The 22,178-nt window shown below is 37.0% G+C and overlaps 3 protein-coding genes and 1 long non-coding RNA gene across 10 annotated transcripts; 2 read left to right on the top strand and 2 right to left on the bottom strand.

Annotated features, from left to right (window-relative positions):
• Positions 1-1,596: 1,596 nt before the first annotated feature.
• Positions 1,597-3,911, top strand: CRC (Plant-specific transcription factor YABBY family protein). Of its 4 annotated transcripts, none has more exons than XM_016796673.2 (7): positions 1,597-1,725; positions 2,361-2,498; positions 2,751-2,853; positions 2,943-2,991; positions 3,076-3,151; positions 3,283-3,348; positions 3,511-3,911. In XM_016796673.2, exons 1-7 carry the CDS (start codon positions 1,657-1,659, stop codon positions 3,523-3,525), a joined length of 516 nt encoding a protein of 171 aa, XP_016652159.1. In that variant the 5' UTR covers positions 1,597-1,656; the 3' UTR covers positions 3,526-3,911. The 4 variants fall into 4 exon arrangements, with proteins under 4 accessions (XP_016652159.1, XP_088902407.1, XP_008243820.2 ...); XM_089046281.1 differs by lacking the exon at positions 1,597-1,725 and adding an exon at positions 1,814-2,024 and having other exon boundaries at positions 3,504-3,911; XM_016796672.2 differs by lacking the exon at positions 1,597-1,725 and adding an exon at positions 1,817-2,024.
• A 1,530-nt stretch (positions 3,912-5,441) lies between these two features.
• LOC103342034 (Squamosa promoter-binding protein-like (SBP domain) transcription factor family protein) lies at positions 5,442-10,464 on the bottom strand. 4 transcript variants are annotated; one of them, XM_016796660.2, is made up of 5 exons: positions 10,309-10,464; positions 8,673-9,349; positions 7,666-7,802; positions 6,051-6,811; positions 5,442-5,690 (listed from the first exon to the last, which is right to left on the bottom strand). In XM_016796660.2, the coding sequence occupies exons 2-4, from the start codon at positions 9,299-9,301 to the stop codon at positions 6,078-6,080; spliced, it is 1,500 nt and encodes a 499-aa protein (XP_016652146.2). In that variant the 5' UTR covers positions 9,302-9,349; positions 10,309-10,464; the 3' UTR covers positions 5,442-5,690; positions 6,051-6,077. The 4 variants fall into 4 exon arrangements, with proteins under 4 accessions (XP_016652146.2, XP_088902177.1, XP_088902178.1 ...); XM_089046051.1 differs by lacking the exon at positions 10,309-10,464 and adding an exon at positions 9,930-10,277; XM_089046052.1 differs by lacking the exon at positions 10,309-10,464 and adding an exon at positions 10,012-10,277.
• A 1,503-nt stretch (positions 10,465-11,967) lies between these two features.
• Positions 11,968-13,081, top strand: LOC148919795 (uncharacterized). Its single transcript, XR_016124167.1, has 2 exons — positions 11,968-12,261; positions 12,441-13,081. It is a non-coding gene; the product is annotated as an uncharacterized LOC148919795 (long non-coding RNA).
• Positions 13,082-16,755: 3,674 nt separating this feature from the next.
• Positions 16,756-18,296, bottom strand: LOC103342033 (suppressor). Its single transcript, XM_008245595.3, has one exon. The coding sequence runs from the start codon at positions 18,002-18,004 to the stop codon at positions 16,934-16,936; it is 1,071 nt and encodes a 356-aa protein (XP_008243817.1). The 5' UTR covers positions 18,005-18,296; the 3' UTR covers positions 16,756-16,933.
• Positions 18,297-22,178: the final 3,882 nt, after the last annotated feature.

Raw genomic sequence — 22,178 nt, 5'->3', positions numbered from 1 at the left:
GAAGTGTCCAACAAGCACACTTGCCAAAATCTAGGTAGCTATAGAGGCTAGACAGGCTAGAGAGATATGGCGGAAGAGATGGGTCAAATCTGGATTTCTAAAAACAGATAGAAAATGGAGGAGGGCATAGATCTAATGATTGTGTCCAAATATGTTAATGAACTGAACCACAAATTGGAACATCATATTCATGGATTGACTGAAAGGAAAGGAAAAAATAAGGGTCTGGTAACTTCTTTGGTGAGGTTCAGAGCAGACATGGGAATCTCGAGGGGGCACCAGTTAAACAAAAAGCGTCCAATCCATGTACAAAACGTATCATCATGATTCATGCAGAAGCAGAGAGGCCTGCCCGCAGAGGCATGCAATTACTTCTATGAATTCAAGGACTAATTAAGGATCATGCAAAGTTGAAAAGAAAAAGAAGAAAAAAAGTGAGGAGGTCTTGGGAAAACAGCTTCTTGCACCAGCAAAGAAAGGTGGAGATTCAAGTGTTGAAATGGCTTTATTTCCTGTTTGGGAAAATGAAGAATCGTCCCATCACCAAAATAAATATTTTTTTTAGAAAAAATGAGGTAAATATATATAAACAACCCATGTCCTGGCATGTCCAGGCCAATTGGAAAGAAGTGACATGTGATTTTAGCAGTGGTCTCTTTCGAATTTCCTAGTTTGGCATTGCACCCACAAAAGAAGGAAGGGATGACAGGGCCTCCTTTTCTCACTAACTTCTCTCCATCGCCCCAACTTTTTTTCTTTCATTCATTCAACAAATATTAATAAATATTCTGGCTGGCTGGTTACTGGGTGGCTCCAAACTCCAATTCATATTTACTGCAGTGCAGGCTGCTAGCTCATCGTTTGCATATGCATGACGATGACGTGGCTGATATGTCTCTCAATAAACGATGGCATTGGCTGGGAAATGTTTTGCTACAGCTCAACTACTACAATGTAGCTAGGCAATATATAAACAATATTTTCCAAATTCATTGTCGCATATTTGGTGAATGTGAGTGAGTTAGCATAAGAGTTTATTACTCTATCAAATAGGAATTTGAACTCGCATCATGAACGAACTAGTTATGGATGTAGTATTTTTTATCTTTACTTTATTAAAAGAAGTTCAAATTTAAATCCCCGGTACTCCAAATTTTTTTATTTTGGAAAAAAAAATGTTTCCCCGACAAGATTTTGATTGTGAATTATCCTGAATGTCTAGAGATGCCAATAGGCAATAGGGTATATCACAAGAATTGGCTAAATGGTCAATTTCGAATTGTTTCTCTGGTGGTCTTGTTGTGTAACAATATAGTTGATGGGACATGTCCTCTTTCGAGGGATCTTGCACTCTGTCAATACAGGATAAAGGTGAAATATGAAAATCAAAGGATTTAGGGTGATAACAAATCTTTATTCATTCAATCAATGGATGATTATAGATTTGAACACACCATTTACGTGGCAAGGTAAAAAACAATTAAACAATAACTAAAAACAAAAGAAAGAAAAGAGAAATGGATATATCAAATGTCACATGGGATCTTTTCTCGAGAAAATGGTGAGATATATATATATATATATATATATATATATATCTTGGGTCAATATCTAAGTTTGTGGTTCGTACGTACGTGCAAGTGAGAGGTCTCTGCAATGCAATTAAGTGCAGCAGCTAGCAGAAGCAGTACGTACGATGATGATGACTTTGTGAGTGGTGGGTGTGTAAGTATAGTAACTTTAGATTTCCTTTTCACTCTTGCTTTGCTATGTGTGTGTATATATATATATATATATATATTGCTACTTACTCCTAAACTATAAGTGCCTCTCTCTATCACAACACCTAAACCCCAGACTTTCATCTTCCTTCACAAACCCAAACCCCAAACCACCTCTTCTTCTTCTGTCTTCCTTTTGTTCTCGACATGAACCTGGAAGAGAAAGTCACCATGGACTTGATTAATCAACCATCTGAGCATCTTTGCTATGTCCGCTGCAACTTCTGCAGCACTGTTCTTGCGGTAATAATCGCACACACACTATGTATCTTTGCATGCTAGCTATATATATTAATCTATTTTCCCAACTCTAGATAAGCTTTGTCGACCTTCCTATATCTATATATATGTGTGTCGCTGCCTATAACAAAATGAAACCACAGTCTCTTTCTCTCTCTAACAACAAGAGTATCATATATCATGCGCTTTCAGAATCATACATAACTAAGGATTTAATTCTATGTGGCATGCTGATATGTATGTTCATTTATACAGTCCTGTTATTTAATATCTACTCTCTCTCTCTCTCTCTCTCTCTCTCTCTCTCTCCCTAGTATAAAATCTTATATAAATGTGTAGGTTGGGCTTCCATTCAAACGGTTGCTGGACACTGTGACGGTGAAATGTGGTCATTGCAGCAACCTGTCGTTTCTCAGCACCAGACCTGCACTTCAAGGTCAATGCCTTTCTGATCACCCCACCTCCTTGACTCTTCAGGTAACCTCTCTGTAATTACTCTTTCTCTCTCTCTTAGTGTCTCCTTCCCTGTATCTACTCTCCAATGGTTATATAACATATGAATATCTTATATATATATATATGTTTCTGTTTATATTTTTGTTATCTTATATATATGTTCTTAGCTAGGGCTTTCATACAGTATATTAATTTTGGTTATATGTACATATATGTATGATATATGACTATCTAATGGGAATAAGGTGTTGATGACTTTATAATAATGAGAAGCAGGCCGGATGCTGCAGTGACTTCAGAAAGGGCCAATCCTCATCATCATCTTCACCAATATCAAGCGAGCCATCATCCCCCAAAGCACCCTTTGTTGTCAAACGTATGTATATACAAGTTACCAACCACATTTGATATAGTCTCGCCTTCATTAATTACTTGATTAATTATAAATGTCAAATTGTTTTGCAGCACCTGAGAAGAAACACAGACTTCCATCTGCTTACAATCGGTTCATGAAGTAAGGGGATCCAAGCTAATTAACCCATCTTTATTTATTTAATCACTCTTAATTAATTTCCTTTTCTTTGTGTTGATGATACAGAGAAGAGATCCAGCGAATCAAAGCAGCCAACCCAGAGATCCCACATCGAGAAGCTTTTAGTGCTGCAGCCAAAAATGTACGTTAATGAACTTCCCTTTTTTTTTCTTTTTGCATTTTGTTAGCTTGCTAGGGTTCATGTACTACGTGCCCTACGCATTATTATATATTCTGACTAGCTAGCTGTCAATATTATATTATTTGTGACAGTGGGCTAGGTACATTCCTAGTCCGTCAGCTGGATCAGATTCTGGGAGCTGCAGCAGCACTAACAACGTAAGAGAGAATATCTTGTCTATATCTATTTCTATATATTAATTAATTATTATTATTTATCAAAACCCTTCTTCTTCTTTTTTTCTTCTTTTTTTGTTTGGTTGTTGTGGCTTTCGTTCGACTTGAGTTTTGCCTCTCAGATTGATGCTTTGAAGGGCTCAGATTTTGCAGGAATGAACATCCTAGCCATGTGCTACCAAAACCCAAAAACGCCATGACATGGGATGGGGATGATCACCACCTGAATTTGGGTTTTGCCTCTCTCACTCAGATTGATGCTTGCTTTGCTTCCCATGGAGATCTAGATCAGCTGCCTACCTTAGCTACCACTACATCATCTCATTTCTTCAGCATATATATATATATATATATATAATTAGAAGTACTCGTTTAGTTCCTTCCTGTTAATTAGAACTTGAGTTTGACTCCCTACGTACTTTTTTTCTTTTTGTTTCTTAATGAACTTATTTTGCATTTGAGTACTTTTAATTAGAGTTTGGTATTCTTATTTTGTACTTTTGGAATTTGGATCCTTCTATATATTAACTTTCGAGTTTCACCAATTTGATTTGAGGTTCTCGTTTACAGTTTGTAACTGTCTTATAATTAGGTATAAGAACATGTTTGATTCCTCTGAAATAACATGAGGAACACCCCTAGTAAGTCATCAAAGAGGTCTTAGTATACTCTGGTCCTGAGATGGGGTATGTGGCTCAATTGCAAATGGGCTCACGTCCAAAGAATTAAAGACATTGGTCATATTTACATGTTTTATCTTCAAAGTTTTTTAGTAAGCCTTTTTAAAACCGTCTATTCCTCTCTCTATCTCTCTTATCATGTGATTAGTTGCATTAGGAGAATGATAAAGAGAGAAACACTAGACTCGTGATAGGCAAGCATTTCTCACATATTTAATAGTTGCCTCCGTATTTCATTTTAGACATTTCTCTCACATGTGCTAATGCAAATTTCCTTTGCATTCAACATATAACCTTTTTCTTACTTATTTCAAACTTTTCTGCCATTTATCTTCGAGACTGTCGCATTGCTATGTGTTCATATACTCTAAATTTTTTTTCACTTCAGCACATAATAATTTTCATTTAAAAAAGACTTTTTTTAATTCTCCTGGGTTAAAATCCTGAATGGATCAACAACCTGTGACCCGCGATTTGCAGTCTTTAGTCCATAAAGCACAGATGTTTTTAACAATAAGCCCAAACCAATCAGCCGACATCACCGGCGCACTTGCAATTAACAAGGCAGTCGTCGTCAAGGCTAAAAGCGCTTTTGAACGACGTCACTCGTGATGTCATATGATTGCTACAAGCTTGGCATGAAAATGGGGTCTAGGTGCTTTTGGGGCATGCGTTTGCTTCCACATGCACACGAACATGCATTAACAATTCTTTTCACATTAATCTAACATTCATCTTGCTGCGAGGACAAAGTTATTCGTACTTTTATGTCCAAGTTGTGTATATTTATTTGCTTCATTATTTTTAAAAACCGAGTGGTGGCTGGTGAGCACTATTTGTTAGTGGTTTCAATTCAAGACTTTGATGCTAATCCACTTTTTGCTTTAATCGGAAGTGATTAAGGCTCACAAAAATAGCCAAGATTGACAGACTTTTCTTTGCCCTGAGATGCGTATAAACTTCCACACAAATAAAAACTCCTGCACACATCACACTGCTATTGGTAAGAATGTCGGAGCTCTTACTTACCTGGTAAGGAAAGATGTATTTTCCATTTATAAAAGTCTAAGGCAACCAGTATTTTTAGTTTTTTATATATATATTTGGAATATTGCAAGCAGAACTTTATTGACTAAAGATTAAACAAGGATAACATTAATAATAAAGAAGTTAGCCTGTTGCTCAGGCATGATAATCTTCCACAAAGAAAAAAGCCACCCTGTGTAAAGAACTTTGATATGAAAAAAGAGAAGGATTTTGATAAAACTCTACACTAATGTTGGTGGCTCCATTCTCTTTCATTGTGGTTTGTGCCTTCAAACTTATCCATGCTCAAAGAGATCAGAAAGCAGGTACAATTTGAACACCATCACACACAGTAAATTGAACCAATGATACTTTAAACTTGTAAGATAATGACTTAAATCATTATATTAGCATAAAGTTTGCACATTACAATAAAGGTGTCAACTTGCATAACTTTACAATATCAGAATCCACATTGCTTTTTTCTCTTGTATTTGCCCTTCAGAATATAAGTTTTACCACCAATGGTATCTAAAGTTTTTACCAGCCATTGTATAGAATCCACCAATATAGTCAGAGTACTGCTGATGCAGAAAAACCCAAACTGCCTCCACCAACCTGCACAATCATTAACGTCGTTTTCATTAAATCCTCATGATCGTGAATATCCTGCATAAAGCTATATACATGCGGAGACACAGCCAGTCATTTCATCCAATGATTAAGCGCACACAACACAAGTATACAAAATATGATTAGATTGCCTTTATGCTGCTACTAGATTTTCGAGGACTTTTTAAAGCAAAGAGGACTTGCTTTGAGAGAGTTTAATCAACTGAGCTACTTGAATGCTGTGAAAGATCCTACACACAATCTGTTGATAATATAAACTTTCAATCTGGGAATGCATTCGGCATTCCCACTTTCACAGGGTGACAAAAAAGAACAAGAACAAAAATTTTAAGTGGAAACACTCACATAATCACATTGTCGACTGCATGACGCTTAAGCAGTTGGGAAACAGTAGTATTCTCCATGTTCCTGTTTTACTTGCAAAAAGTTTCTCTCATGCTCCACTCTTTGAAGATGTGATGACAATTGCAGCAAATCAAAAGTTGTGCCATGTTCGGGAGAAAGACAATACTTGGTACTTAAACAATGTGACTCTTGAAAACCCCCATCTGTGTGAAGTTGGAAGTCAACAGCCTGACTAGAATCTATTACTGATTCCATCTGGTCAACTCCCAAGGAGTTCATACTACGTAGGTAGGACCCGCTTTGTCCACATTTTTCCATGGAGTTTACTCTTGAAGGCTTTTCATAAAGTTGACCAACACTGTGATGAGTACTTTGTTGTATTATCGAGGGGCTAGGAACCTGAACTCCTGCTGAATGGCCTGATAAGTTATGCGATTGAGTTGACAGAAGAGAGAGAGCACAACCGGAGTTTGAGGACCCAGATGCTTTCTGAATGGTTGATGCTGCATCAAAAGCAGAGTATTCATTTCCTGACGAAGGAATTCCTGGAGCATGTTGTTTCCCAAGGACGGATTTCGGAAGCATTTGCCTGTTTGCTATAGGTGTTACACAATGACTGTAAGTTGACTCATCTTCACATTTGACATTTCCATACTGGTTAGCATGTGCATATTCTTCTGGATATAGAATGCCACCTGGAAGAATATCTGAAAAGACAAAGGGTGTTCTCTTTGCAAAGGAAGTTCCTACATAACCAGCGCCTGCAAAACCAATACACAAGCTAACTGTAAAAATCATAGCTGCTAATCTCATTCACCTGGTACATGAATATTGATGCTTAGACAAAAAACATATATTCATCCGCAGAACAAATACTTTGTTCTAATCAAATGTTTTGAGAACTATACTGTGCACACATTTTAATCCTCAATGCCAATTAGTGTGTATTAAGTGGATGATAGTGCTCTTTATTGCTTTCGCTTAGAAGATCCAAAATTAACTTTACAAAAATCCATAGACAGAGAGAATTAAAAGGACCTCTGTAGGTGGCTGATATCACCACTTTGGCCCTTGATAGCAAAAAAGTTATTTGTGAGAACAACATATTATAGGTAAGACATGGCCTGGTCAAAAGATTCAAACATAGTGGGACTAAAGAATAGGATAAAGTTATCTTGCCCTTATCTCTATGATCTAGCCACAGACACAATCACACAACAAGGTTATTCCATCACAATATATATAAAAGTATATGCATCATACTTGGTTCTGGCATCTTGCAATCTTAGAAAAACTTATCCCCTTTATTCCTCCAGTATCTTTTACTCTCTTTCATTGATAAAACATTAAAGAAAATACTATATTCCTATGAGTTGATTATAAGATTAAGGTATGTGATGGTCAACATGGCATTGACAATAGTGCCTTTGCCTGGCACTCTGGCTCAATCACTAACTCTATGATGAACAGTGGCATATGTGTCATTACCTTAAAAATGTTCCCTACTATATTTGAAATAGACTAGAAAATTGCTAAAGCTGTTTCAATATGGATGATTTTTAAGTTATTTTTCCTTCCTACTGCAAGCAGATGAGATATATGTGGGTGTTCATACCTTGATATGACCGAAGCAACTTATGCGGTTTACAATTGAGGGTATCTAGTTGAGGCTTCCTTCGGCGTTCATTGTGGCCAGCTAGGCGTCTACGACAACTGCGCTTAACATCGTCAAATTCAGCAAGCAGATGAAACCTAATCACAGAAAAATACCATTGTTCATACCAGTTATAACAACTCAGCACTTAGAGCTTGGGGTGAATAATGTTATAAAAATTAAAGAGGTATTCAATAGGTTTGACGTTCATTGTCAGATGTAAACTAGAAACCATGTGAAAGTTGAAGAACTAACATCAGAGCAATTAAAACTAGAATTTTTTTTCAAGCCCAAAACCCATTTAATGCATGCCACTCAGCAAAAACCTTATACAACAAATAAAGGTTAAAGAACATAACTGGACAGGGAAAAAAATCGTATCACTGTCCAATTAATTTGCTTAAGCTTTATTTGACTATCAAAATGGAACCTTATAAAGGTTGAGGTTGAAGTTGAATTGTAAAGACACAAAACGTCCTCTTCTTTCTTGAAAAGAAAATTATATATTTCTTACAATTTTTCAGCCATCATTTGGAATGCAGGAGGGAATTCATCCCTCACCATCAATATGAGATCCTACTACGTGCCAATCCTAGGAGCAAATATTTAAAGTGGAGTGCTGAATCTGCAACATAACTTTCTTTAACTCTGTTCAGGGTGGTTGTGGTAATGCAGATTCATCTTCAAGACACTGCACCCCATGTAAAAGGGATGCCTCTTTTTCAGATTTCATATATCTTCATCTCATTTTCACTTCCCATAAGTCAACAAAGAAATTCATCACTTAACTTCAGAAATAAACAACTGGGATCATCCGTGGGGTTCATTCCAAATACATAATTAGGATGGAATTAATACCATCTTTCAATGATTATGTGCCATGATAACTATAGAAACTTAAGAACAGGCAAAGCAAAGTGATGGCATGATAAGGAAAATTTAGAAGAAAAAGGAAAAAAGAACCAAACCTGCTACACTGCTGACAAAACCTCTGTTCCATGCCATTAACAATCACTTTGGGAGTCTTGGAGTGAGCATCACAAACTCTATGCCTCTTGTGGTAATCCTTTGAGGAGCTAAGATCCATGTTACAACCAAAGACTTGGCAGGTGGAAATGTGAGAGTATGAACCCTTAATGCCACCCCTTTTAGACCTCTCTTTAGAATGTTGACCATTCTGCCCATTTTTGCTATCAGCCAACCTCCCTAGCTTCAAAGCAATGAGTGATGAATCCTGGCTATTAGATTCAGTGACCGGGCTCGAAAACTTGGACCCAGATTCTCCTTCACCCAAAGATGAACTTGAAGAAATCAAACAAGTAGGAGAAGCTACAGAATTATAACTAGAATCATTACCAACCACACCACTCAAGATTTCCACTCCTTGGTTTGTATGAAAAGGCTTCCTTACTATGTCAGGGAGATCCAATTCCATGAACTCCATGCCGTCAACTGATTCTTTACCGAAATTAAAGCAAGTTTTGTTATCCCATTCTAGCAATGGTTTTCTACTCCTTGCAAACGCATCAATTTGTATATCTATTTCTTCGGGAAATAAAAATCCTTTCCCTTCTGAACCGAAACTCCAAGACTCCATAAGTAGAACAGAATTGAAGTCAAAGGAATTATGCAGCAATGTTAATGCCTACCACAATTCACAAAAGCAAACAGTAAATTTCCATTTTAAAATAAATCATAAGAATAGGAAATGCAAATAAATACATAATGCCTCAGGGAAGCAAAGAAGCACAAAGATTCACCCAAAAAAAAAACATTGACGTCTAAAATCAATAACCACTGTGGAAACAAAATCAAAGCAACCATATCAACAATCAAAGCAATAAGATGAAAAATCGAACATTTATAAATGCCCAAAAACTAAAACAATGATGCTGCATGGAATGAAGCAAACCCATCATATCAAAAGATCAAAACCATAGCTCCACTAGCTAAGTAGCCCAAAAGATCAAGCTTTGTTTGGTTGCTGAGAAACCAGAGGAACAGAGTAGCAAAAGAAAAGTGGATTGCTTGACTTTTTCAGTGTTTTGGAAAAAAGAAAAAGAAAAAAAAGAGATCAAAACTGAACAGAGGAAAATGCATAGCTCCAGAGTTTCACTCCATTTCTGGTTTTCGTCAGCAATCAAACAGAGCCTCAAATAAAATCCGCACCAACACGACTACAGAGCATAAACACATGAACACTTAAAGCTCAAACCAAAATATACCCAGATTACAGAATCACATATTCCAGTGACTTTCACATTTGAAATCCCATGAAAGAGACTGAAATGTTTTTCAAGCTCAAACCTTGCTTAAGAAAAAAGCTTAGAAGAAGAAGCAGACAAAAGATCATGTCTTGAAAAGAAGCAAAGCAAGGTATACTGAATACCCATTTCAATAAATAACTAAAAAGTTAGAACCCATTCACGTAGGTGCGTTTGGGTTCTAAAATTCTATGGGAAACCAAATGGCTGTTAAAAGATTCCCAAAAATTTCTGCTCGTTTCCTACGGTTTCTCGGGAAACAAACAGAATATAAAAAGGAAAAAGACAGCTGAAAAAGAGAGCGAGAATGAAAGACGGGTGGGGAGTAGTTTTTGCATACCAGACGAAACAATGAAGGCACGGAGTGAGTGAGAGAGACAGAGACAGAGAGAGAGAGGGAGTATTTTATTTTCAGGTTTTGGTGAGGTCGAAGCAGATACACTGTGACTGAGAGTCAACATAATCTCCACGACTCTGTCCAAAAGCATGTCGAGGTCTTTTGTAGCTTTTGAGAAATGATAATTGAGGATATATGTCAAATTCCATTTTAGTACGCGCCTCTTGCTTCTTATTACAGGGGACAAAGTGGACGACGATTGCTTCTTGTTCCTTTTCTTCCAAACAAAATCGGTTGTGAGTTAATTAATTTAAGGTAATCCATTCATTCATTATGTTAACTTAATTACCAATCCTTGGCTATCTATCTTGTGTTTTATTAAAATGTATCGAGAGTAAAAAGTTAAATTACTAAACAGATATGATCAAGTAATAAAGGGTTAACATCGCCAAGTGAGAAACTTAGAAAGATTTAAGAAGATTTAGAGAGTAAATTTCCGAGCGTATTCGGAATTTTTATTGATTATACTTGAGAGTAGTAAGATGATTTATAGTATGCGATTGAATATTTTATTTTTTCTTTGTTTTAATATTACTTTTTTTACGTGTTGAATTGTCGTCTTTGTCGTTGATGGAGATTTATTATAAATTTATAATTTTTTGAAGGGGATTTATATTGGCTAAATGCTTAACGATGTGGCCCATTTTGGGCGTGAAATATACTTTGGACATGTAATTTTGTTGGGATGTGGGAGTGGCCCATTGGCCTGTGAAATTGTGGAGGCATTTGGTGGGGCACTTTCTGACGCGGCCAAGCATGCTTGGCTATGTCTATGCAATGCAACTGTCGACTGTGGGTTCTTTGTCGCTAATTACTAATCATCAGAGACACCTTAAGCTTAAAGATTTTTGTACACTGACTCAAAAAAGACCGTATATGATTGGACATGTCTCGAGACATTATCAATTCATTGAAGAACTGAGGCTTGTAATTAATCTGAGAAAAAATAGATGAGACAACTAATGATGCTTAATTTAAGAGCTTGATTACTGTCTAGCAAAGGTTAATTGAGGATTAAAAAGAAATGTTGACGGAGGAAGGGAGGGAAAGTGGTAAGTAACGCTGTTCGCCACTTGTATGGCTTGAAAGGCTGACGCGTGTCCATTGTCAGTCTGTAAAAAGCTGAAGATATTGCATGCATGAGATGGGTATGGGGTGGATGCGGTGGGGAAACCTGCACCTGCTACTGGTGGTGTGACTCACCCTCTCTTTCTCTCTCTTTCTCTGGTCTTGTCCATTTTCTTGACTGCTTCTCACACGCTCAAACCAGATGCGAACAAAACCTTGAAAACGACAATATGTGCACAAATTTGCTTTTTTATTTTTTTCAGCTCCATATTTGAACAAGATTGCACCAGTCATTTGCTGTCACTCAGAGAAGGAGAGGCTTAAATTTTGGTGTAACCCAACCCAATTGATTCTATGGGCTTTTGGGTCAGCAGTAGTCGAATGGGCCAAAACTAGAGAGGATGACTCAGGACAACTTCTATGGCTAAACCCTACTCGGCCCAACGTGTACAAATTTAACCTTGAAGACAAAGCATTGGATAAATAAATTAGAATTAGGTCTTCCCAACAATTTCAAACCCTTATTTTGTCACTTAAGGCAAAGGCTTGTAATTCAAATGATTAAAAACAGTTACTCCTGCGCATGAGGTCTTGTGTCGGATTCTCCCTCTTCCAATATCATTTGTATAAAAAACAAAACAAAAAATTTGTCACTGCACATTTGAACTAATGGGTGCCAGATGTAGATGGATAAGTTTGATGTGGGGAACATTGGGCCATGATGAGGAGGTTGATGCTCTCCGGAATGCACCGACAATGATGATCTGGTTGGACTTTGGAAGTCTACTCAAAGCTAAGGCTAGCTAAGGCTGTGTAGCCAATGCCCAGGTCAGTGAAGGTTGATTTTTCTCATCTTAGAAATTTTCACACTATTCATGTGTATATGATATGTGCACCAATTATTCATTGATGAGCAGAACTTCTTCTAAAACTAAATGTTGAGGCCAATTTATGACACTGAGTTGTCATGATCATATTTAATTTCATACCTGATATTATGTTTGCAGTTGCAATGTCCCAGTCAGAACTCCGAGTCTCATTCAGAGCATATAGGCAAGGCTCACCTGCTCCCCTTACAAAATTCATCTTATATCTAGTTTCTGCTTCTGTTCCCAAACTTGAGGACAAAAACCATCAAATTCTTTGATCCTCTCTGATCTATAGCCCAACAGATATGAGCATTTTGAGGGCTATGAATCAAGACATGTATAGCTGGCTTGAGGAACCTCCCACATGTAGATATAAATTAAGAAGGTTTGTTGTCTCTGCCTTACTTTACCAGAAGTGGTTGGCAGAACACCAAGTCAAAGAGACTCAAAATGCATCTTGAAATTTCCAAAGAAAATGGTCTTTGGCATTAAGTTTGCAGGACTGTCATGCTTGGTGTTCTGTTCATGCCTTTACATTCTTAATCTCTTCCTGTCCTTTTGGTGTGTATGGTTCTGTTTTGGTTCTTAAACTGATGTCCTGTTTTGCTTCTTGGTTGAATTTGTGACTGAAAAAAGAAAAACCCAATGAGCTAAAATTATGGGACCGTCATTAAAATCTATGCGGCCAAAGTGGATTTGATACTTGGGATAATGCCTTGTTTTTTTTTTTTAAAGGATCTTTTGTATTGAGAGATGCGATAATATATTAAATTTGTACACACGATACTGATGCTAGAACTCGAACTCAAAACCTTACCTAAACGAGCAATTATTCCAAATAACTTCACTAATGAGTCCTTTGCAGATAATGTCATTATAGTGAAGTGGTTATGGGGAGCTTGAGTTCTTACTTTGCAGATGCCTTTCATAAAAGAAAACAGAGTTTGATTTATCTGCAGGGAAAAGCAATGTTTATGTTTAGTGTTTTAATAATTTTGGGGCCCTCCCTCTCCTCCACTCACTCTGGTAGTTACGGTTACATGCTTTGCTTGGGACCTTTTGGTGCCCCATGCATCATTGGCCCTTTCATAGGCTTTTTGGTTGCCATGCATCATTTTTCAGTCCTCATAAATTCTTTCTTAAAGGCTATCCAAAAGCTCCAATTTTAATTATATACTAAACTTCTTCAGCACAAGTAATGATGCAGCCTTTATATTTGGCAAGTCATGGCTTCACCAAGAGGATTGTCTTTCAAGTAAGTTAAAATTTGGTTTGTAGATGAGACTCATCCTTCTCAAAAACAAATCTTAATTTTAAATCTTTGGCTAAATTATTATTTTACCCTCTGAAATAGGCGTTCCTTCTCATTTTACTCATTGAAATTGAAATTTTCTTACTTAACTCCCAGAATCTCTAAAAATTGATAAAATTTTCTCACTTTACTATTTCTGTTCATTTCCATTCACAAAATAGTTAAATGTGCTCACGTGGTACATTTTACTAATTTTAGCTATTAAAAAATTTTAAAATCCAAATTAAATATAAAAATAGATTTTTAACTTTTTTTTGGGTTAAATTTTTTATCCCACATTTTTTTGGGTTAAAATTCTAAAATCCAAAATAGTTAAGTATGCTACACTTACCACAATTTTTTATCCCACATTTCTATACCACATGATGTGGCATCAATTAAATGAATGAAGTGTATTTTAATAAATAAAATTAGAAAAACAGAAATTATTATTTTACATGATGTGGTATGTACACATCAGATGTCACATCAAGTGGTATGAAATTGTGGTATAAAAATGTGGTAAGACTAGTATTATTCTAAAATAAATTAAAATTAAAATTTTAAAAAGTATATTTTATATATTTAATTTGGATTTTAGGTCCTGTTTGGTGGGCTGGACTGAATAGGATTTTTTTCATTTAAAATAGACGTGAGTCATGACCATTGTTTGGTGGGCCTAAAATGTAGACCGGATGAAATTATTGGACACCAGTCCATAATAACATTGGCTCTAGAACCCATCGCTTGACATGGGTTTCGAAGCCAAACACGCCTCCTCATTCTTTGATTTGCGAGAACTTACTCTAGTTTTTTTTTTGGGAGTTTCACTAAAACACCCAAAATGGAGGTTGAAATTATAAAAAAACCCAATACCCAAAACACTTTATAAACACACCCAAAACCCATCATTACACACACTCAAAACCCATTTATAAACACACCCAAAAAGTTGACTTTGGGGTTGATTTTGAGTGTGTTTCTATGTTTAAATAGTGCTTGGATTTTTTTATAAATACATGTCTAGGATTGAGTTTATTTATAAATTTGTATTTTTTTTTTTTGCCTTTTATTCTCATCTCTCTTCTCTCCTCTCTCTCTCTCTCTCTCTGCCATATCTTCGCATCTTCCAGTCGGTCTGGCAAAGCTTGAGATCTGATTTAAAAGAGGCCTTGTTCTTGAGATCTTATGAGGGAGCCTTGCGATTCTTGCTTTTTTGGGCTCTTCGGTGTTTGGTTGCGGAGATGGCGAGTGGAAAACCGATATGGGATCACAGATTTGGTGTGAATATTTTCAAGCTCTTGATGAAAATCAGAAGAGATGAGTTTGAGCAAATTCTATAGGACTTGTGTGAAGAAGGAAAAGATTTTAGAGGGAAGTGTTTTGCGATGGATCTGAGAAAGCTATGGACTGCTGAGATGCTTCTAAGCCACCCCTTTATTTCTGATTATGACACCATTTTGGTGAAAGATAAGGAATAGCTCTTTTGGTGGTTCATCGTCTCCAAGAGGCAATTTTGATTTCCCAGATTGGGTTTCAATGACAAGTTATGTAATTTCACTTGGATTTGGGGATTTTTTTGGAAAGAATGATTTGAATTACGGGTTTGATTGGTCATCGAGACAAAGTTCTGTTCCAATGGGATCGGTTCTTTGCAATCGCCATGGAGGAGACACCCAATTGATCTTTCTCTGGAGTTTGGGTCACAGTCCTGTGATTCAAAGATTTTTTTAGAATTATATTCATTATTATAAATTTATTTGTATGTTTTTAAATTTTCCTATTTTTGTTCTAGTCCTGCAATTTCAACTTGGTGTTTAATGCGCCAAACAACTGCTTAAAATCCAGTCATATCCCAACCAATCTAGTCTAATATATCCAATCCAGTCCAATCTAGCCTACCAAACGGAGCCTTAAAGTTTTTTAATAACTAAAATTACTAAAATGCACATACCACGTCAGCTTAATTAATTATTTTGTGGATGGAAATTGACGGAAATTGTAAAGTGAGAAAATTTCATCAATTTTTATAGATTTTAGGGGTTAAGTAAGAGAATTTCAATTTCATAGGATAAAATAAGACTGAACGCCCGTTTGAGGGGGTAAAATAGTAATTAAAGATAAATCTTATTTGGCTACCATTTGGGTTTAGGTCTTAAAATTGTTTTTTGTGGATGTTGCCTCAGTACCAAGAAAAAAAAATTAAAGCAGAATGTATTGAAAAGTTTTTGGCTCCATTAGTTTGAATCATTATCCTGAACTGATCTTAAAAGGACGTTCAATTTGGCTTTGTCTAGGACTCTAGAATCTAGATATTAGCCCTTATACTGATAGAAATAGATTAAGGCCTTAGGCTAGTTGCCTTTCATTGCTGATCATTTGATTAGACAGAAATGTATTTGATCACATCAATTATTTGAAGTTTAGGCAGACAAAAGTTAGGTGTGCCTGCAGTGAGGATGTTAAACTTTAATGCTTTTTCCCATACCTCCAATGAAATCAACTCCATTTACTATCAATCCTATGTGCCCCCATGTCTGTGACAGCGATGTATCATCTGCATGCCACATTGGAGTCCCATCTCAGTATATAATCTTTACAGAAACGACGACGTTTTTTTTATTTTTTGATGCAAGTGATATTAGAGAGGAAGAAAACAAACTTAAGACCTAATGTACTAGAGTAAATGCACTTAACCACTTGAACCCTAACATAGTACATGAACATTTAATAACAGTACAAACCAGGGCCAGTAGCCCCCAGTAAATATTCACATGCAGAGCTGATGAGAACCCACAAAATAATTAACAGTATATACATGATTGCGCTTGTTGTTGTTGCCCAAAGTGATCATGATGAAAAGTGCTAAGAGGTATGCAGTTCACATGGTGTGAGTGATGATGCCTTGTTTCTCCCTAAATGTAGTGGAACATCTCATATGAATTGAATATTATATGATCATGGATTCATGGGAGGAAATTTGGCATGGCACAACCTAATCTAGTCAATAGTCAAGCCCCACCAAACTGGTGCACTGCTGCTGAGGGCTTCTGATTTTCCAACACTTGATATAACAAAAATGGCTGAGGAGGCTTGATCTATACATAGGTCCAAAAGTAAAGCAAAAAAAGCAAAAGACAAACAAACATTCTGAACTGTACATACAGAGAAAAAAACATTGGAAGATTAACTTTCAGAGAGAAGATAAGATAAATAAAAACAAAGAAGCAAAATCTAGGAAATTCAATTTCCTTCTCTCAACCACAAATGCATAATCCAATATCTAACATAATTTTATATCATGTCACATATCAACTGGTGATGGAATAAATATTAAACATCAGGATGAGGCATTGGAAATTGGTGTTCCTGATGATCTGATCTTGATGTTCTCCACATTTGTGGTTTCATACACAGGCAAGCCGCTTGAGTAACAACCCAAGTCATAGTTCTGCAACTCAAAAAGATCAGAGCTTGAATCACTATCTGCACCTTCATCATAATCATCATCATCAACAACCTCACTGAGCCTTTTGAGCAACCCCTTGTGATCCTGATCTGAACTAATCTTGTACTTCTCTGACAACCCATTACTGTATTTGAATCTCTCGTGATCCAACCAAGACAGTTCTCTTTTTGATTTCTTGTCATCCAGGACCACCTCCTCATATTGCAAGGCTGCTGTGGATTTTACTTGTCCATTAGTATTGTACTTTGACAAAGACACCACCTGCTGCTGCAGGTTTTGCTGCTTGTGATCTGAATAGCTTCTCAAGTCTTTGCAGCTCTTTGAGGCTGCTGTTTGTCCATAATTGTAAGGAGGAGGTGTTCTGAAACCTGAACTTGATGAAGAATATATGGACTTGGCATCTGCGGTGCTCGAGCTTCGAAAATGACTAATGCTACTCCTCCTTCTCCTCCTTCCACCAGGACTCTCCTCCTCATGATGGTCTTTCATGGACTGCGTGGTACTGGATTTTGACTTCTTCTTCTTAGATGCTGATTGGTTGAACAAAGAATTCAAGAAGCTAGCTAGTCTCCCACCTGGAGAGCTCGGCTGCTTGTATTTCTTGTCTTTGACGTTTTGCTTTTCCACCACCACATGATGATGATGGTGATGATGATGAGGGTGCTGTTGAGGATGATGAAGCATGTGTCTAATAGGAATGTCAAGGCTAATTCTGCCTCCTCTCCATGATCTGTCTTCTTTCATCATCTTCTGCGAAAACGTCGACGTGCTGTTGGTGTTGTTGTTGTTATGGCTGCTGGGAGCTTCATTGTATCCAGAGAAGTACCTTGCAGCTTCAAACACATCGAGCTCACCTGAATCGTTCCTTCGGTGGAAGGATTTCTTGTGTATCTTATCAGCTGCAGGGTCAGCTGAGAGCACCCCTGTACTAATGCTGGACATGGTTAAGAGACCTTGAAAAATAAGTGTCTGTTTTTGCAACCAGTTGTTTGAATTTTATGTCACTGGTGTTGAAGGTATTTAAGGGAGGGAAGGAAGCTGAGAGATGGTAGCATAAAAGGAGGGTTTTGTGAGATTGTGCAGAGATTGATGGGTTTGAAATGATTGCTAGTAGTGGGAAGCTGGCTTTAAAATAATCATCAATTGTTGTGTGTCTCTTTAATATTGATATGCATGTAAATTATATATGATGGAGGTGTTTTTGGAAGAACCCCACATTGATGTGAATTTTGGTGCTTTAGTAATAGAAGAGAGTGGGGTATATATATAGTTTCAGATCATTGAAATACCATGCGGGGTAAATACTGCAAGAGCAGTCTCAAATAAACTTATTTGAGAGATCCCTCGACTACTAAGGTAAGAAAAACTTCGAATATTATCCTTGTGATGAGACTGTGAAATAAAACCAGAGGAGTTTGTGCTGGGAATGGTGGGGTAGGATAAAGAGCCTGTGTTGCCTTGGATTCTAGGGCTTCTAATCCTTAAGGTGGGAATTTGGCTCTCAAGTGGGTGTTGGCCATGGCCTATGGGGCTATAGGCATGTAATGTTTGCTGACTTTTATGTGCATGTCATTATAGATTTGGAGAATTTGGTAGATGCCACCCAACTTTTGTGTGCTTGGAAGTCACTCTTTAATAAATTTTTTTTAAAAAAAAGCTTCTTGTTGGCCATGTAATTTTTGACTCGCTTAGATTAGCTCTGGCCCAGTAATATTTGGCTGCCTCCTCATTTATATGGCCTTGTAAGATCTGTCTGCCTCCTCCTTCAAGCAAATCTAAAAGTTATTGGTTAATCTACAACTTAGCCATTGATCATCAAATTTGAAATGGATTCACTGTCATGTGGCAGAGGGGCTAAGAGGGTTAGCATAAAGTTCACAAACAGTTGAATGCACACAATGATGGACTCCTAATTTTGCCTCACTTAAAAAGGTGATTAAGGTTTGAAATACCATCTAATCAATCTTATTGAAATGTAGAATTTATCAAATTTATAATTGGAACTTAAACAAGTAGGATTAAATGCTCAAAAGAAGTAGGATTAAAGGCTATACTGAACATAATCGTCAGTTATAAATTATTATTGATGTAATAAGCAAATGACATTAGCATTTTCGAACGATGGAAATTGTCACATATATATATATATGTATATGATATATCAGTGGATCATCACCTTCAACCTTGTAACTTACAATGACTGGACAAACTTTTGTATGAAAAATCCAAAGTGGTGTGTAATATGTTTTCCAAGTCCCACCAAAGGGAAAAAAGAAACATCGCGGAGAGGCCTTTTAGTGCGTAAAGTAGACACGAACAGCTTTCATCTTTACTTTTCTCTTTTTTGTGCTCCTCGGTTAGCCAATTGATTTGGCCCATTGCCAACAGAACTCGCACGCATTGATTTCTTCCCCCATTCCTTGGTGTTTGGGGCAGCCGGTAGTGTGTGTGTGTGGCTGCGAGCACACGTGTGCATTTTACGAACCAAAAGTTCACACGTAACCCATTCATTTGCATGATCATGTCAATATCTACCAATTAAAGACCAACTTTGATGTATCAAATACCTAGAAGATTTTCAAGTCCTCATGCCTCCGAGGATGATTTTGATTCTTGATGGTTCTGTTAAGTAAGATTGTTTATGGGGTTTTTAATTAGTCAATGTCTTGGTGTCGGTAAAATAAATACGGAAGATTTATCACGAATAATCTTTATCGATATTTACGAATGTCTCAACCTTAATGCTTTTGTTTTTCTTTTAAATAAAGTTCAGAATTTTGCGTTGGATTGCATATTTACTCAAAATCTTGTGTCATTTCATTCATCCCATGCCACTTGAGCTTTTCCATCTTGATCCATAAAAAGAAGAATATAATCATCTTGTACCCTATTAAAATCAACGGTTGCAAAAGCAGGGCTAAGAGGATCGTGAATTAATTTCTTTCTTATCTGGTCCTACCAATTAAAAACAATCTTTGGCAACGGATTAAGAGTCTGGTCCTATGCATGGCCAGTCTGCCATTAATTCAGATAAGATGCACCATAGTTGAACTCACGAGAACCAGGTTGATAGTAACTCTACATTAATTTCATGTCATTTTCAACACCACAACTTTTTTTCTACAATTGTTTTTTAGCAGAAATGCAGAGCTGGTATCTTCTGTAGGGCAAAAGTAATTGCAAGAAGTGATGAAGCGCATTTTCCAGGCGTACTTATAATTATATATGCTCCATATCTGAGGCTCGTGAAGGTCCTACACGAAGAAAAACTCAAACTTTCATTGGACTAAGCCACACAAATATGGACTGTTAGGCCGACTGTCATAGATGATGTTTGTCGTGACTCGCCAGAAAGTTGCGTATCCATCTCCTCTAGCCAATCCTGTATAATCTTGGATAGATTTCTGTGTTCAACATGTTTTGTAGCTTTCTTTTATTGTGCACCATGCATTCTAAAAGTTACCTTTCATGGCCTTCGTTTTCCCACATCAGTCCCATCTCTCCCTGCCCTCTACTTCACTCCTTGTTGTCACTTTGAATCAAATAAAATGAAGTAGCTATACTTATTGTCACATACATACATGTTCGGTCAAGAATTAACATGATTAATTGTTCAGATTCACAATCAAATGACATGAATCAACATGATAATAGTTCATATTCACAATCAAACGACATGAATCAACATAATCAATAGTCTAGATTCACAATGTAACAACGTAAACACATCTTATTTTGTCAAACAGTAAGGGTTTGATTGATCAAAATTCAAACTTATAGAAAATATAGGGCTTTCTTGAGATACCCATAAAGGGTTTTAGAGTCTTGAGGCTGAGGGAAGAAAGGCCCAATCGATGACCCCACCAAACCCAACTTTGCTAGAGTTGGTAAGACAGTATGGGACAGTACCCTAAAATGTTCCCCAGTCTCACCCCATAGGCCATAGTGTCCTCAAAAGTTTAATTGCTGGCAAGCAATATTCTCTTCCAAATGGGTGCTCTCTCTCAATCAATCTGGGCTTACCAGTTACCCAAAAGTTTTCTTAGGAGAAGAAAAGGGATTTAGATAAGATAAGAACAGTGGATAATAAGATGCATATTGTCTCTGTGAGATGTGTATGGAGTGGAACCCAACAACTTGAATCTATAGGAAGGATTTTATAAATGTAGATGAACCAAAGTATTCTTTGACCCCCTTTCAAAAAATAAAATTTTAGAAAAAAACCCTAAGTATTCTCAGACATTGGACATACCCCTAGTTATTAGATTAAACGTGGCCAACCTGGATTCACAGATAGTGCTCTCTATCTCCTAAAAAGTATCTGCCTGCATAATATCCACATTCACATCCAAGTTTCAATCCAACCCTCTCTGTCTCTTGGAAAGACTTGCTCTCTCTCTCTCTCTCTCTCTCTCTCTCTCTATGTGACTTAGAAAAAGACGTCACTCATGTCTCCTATCTTGTTTTGGCAGCATGATTTTGAGAAGCACTTGTTGGTGTCCTCTTGTGTTTTGTTCCCTCTCAAATGTCTGCAAAGGATATCTTCTACTTGCGCATGGGGCACGAGCAGATAAACTCAAACTTCTCTTCTTTTTTTCCTTCTTTCTGGTCCCTGTTTTGATCATCTGCATATATGCAAGTCAAGATTGTTGGATTCTGATTCATTTCCTCCCACCTTCACTAATATCTGCTGCTTGTGTTATGGATAGAAAGAAAAAAAAAAGAAAAAAGTTTGGGCTTCTTCTTTTTGGACTGAAATTAGACCAACTGACTGGGCTTCATTTTGTCCCAAACGAGCTCAAGAGAAAAGACTTGAGAATATTTTCAAATTTCAAGTTTATTTGGCCCAACTCATTTTAATCAAATACAAAATTTCTAGTTTAGGGTTTTAGCCTTGAGGCTTGAGAAGTGGACACGTGTTAAAAAAGTTACCGCAGTTACTTGAATCTGGGAGGAAAAAGCGACATCCCATCCCCCATTTGCATGGCCCCTGCCCAGTGCTGCAGTGCCCAGTAGAGCTTGCCCTATATATTGACCAGTCAGAGTCAGACACGTTTTAAGTGCTCCTCTTTAATCTCGACAATGACAATGACGACCTCATATTTGCTTTCGTTTT

Source organism: Prunus mume, linkage group LG2 (genome assembly GCF_029339155.1).
Source record: "Prunus mume cultivar Tortuosa linkage group LG2, ASM2933915v1, whole genome shotgun sequence".
Classification (NCBI taxonomy): Eukaryota; Viridiplantae; Streptophyta; class Magnoliopsida; order Rosales; family Rosaceae; genus Prunus; species Prunus mume.
This window is presented reverse-complemented; position numbering and strand designations above follow the sequence as displayed.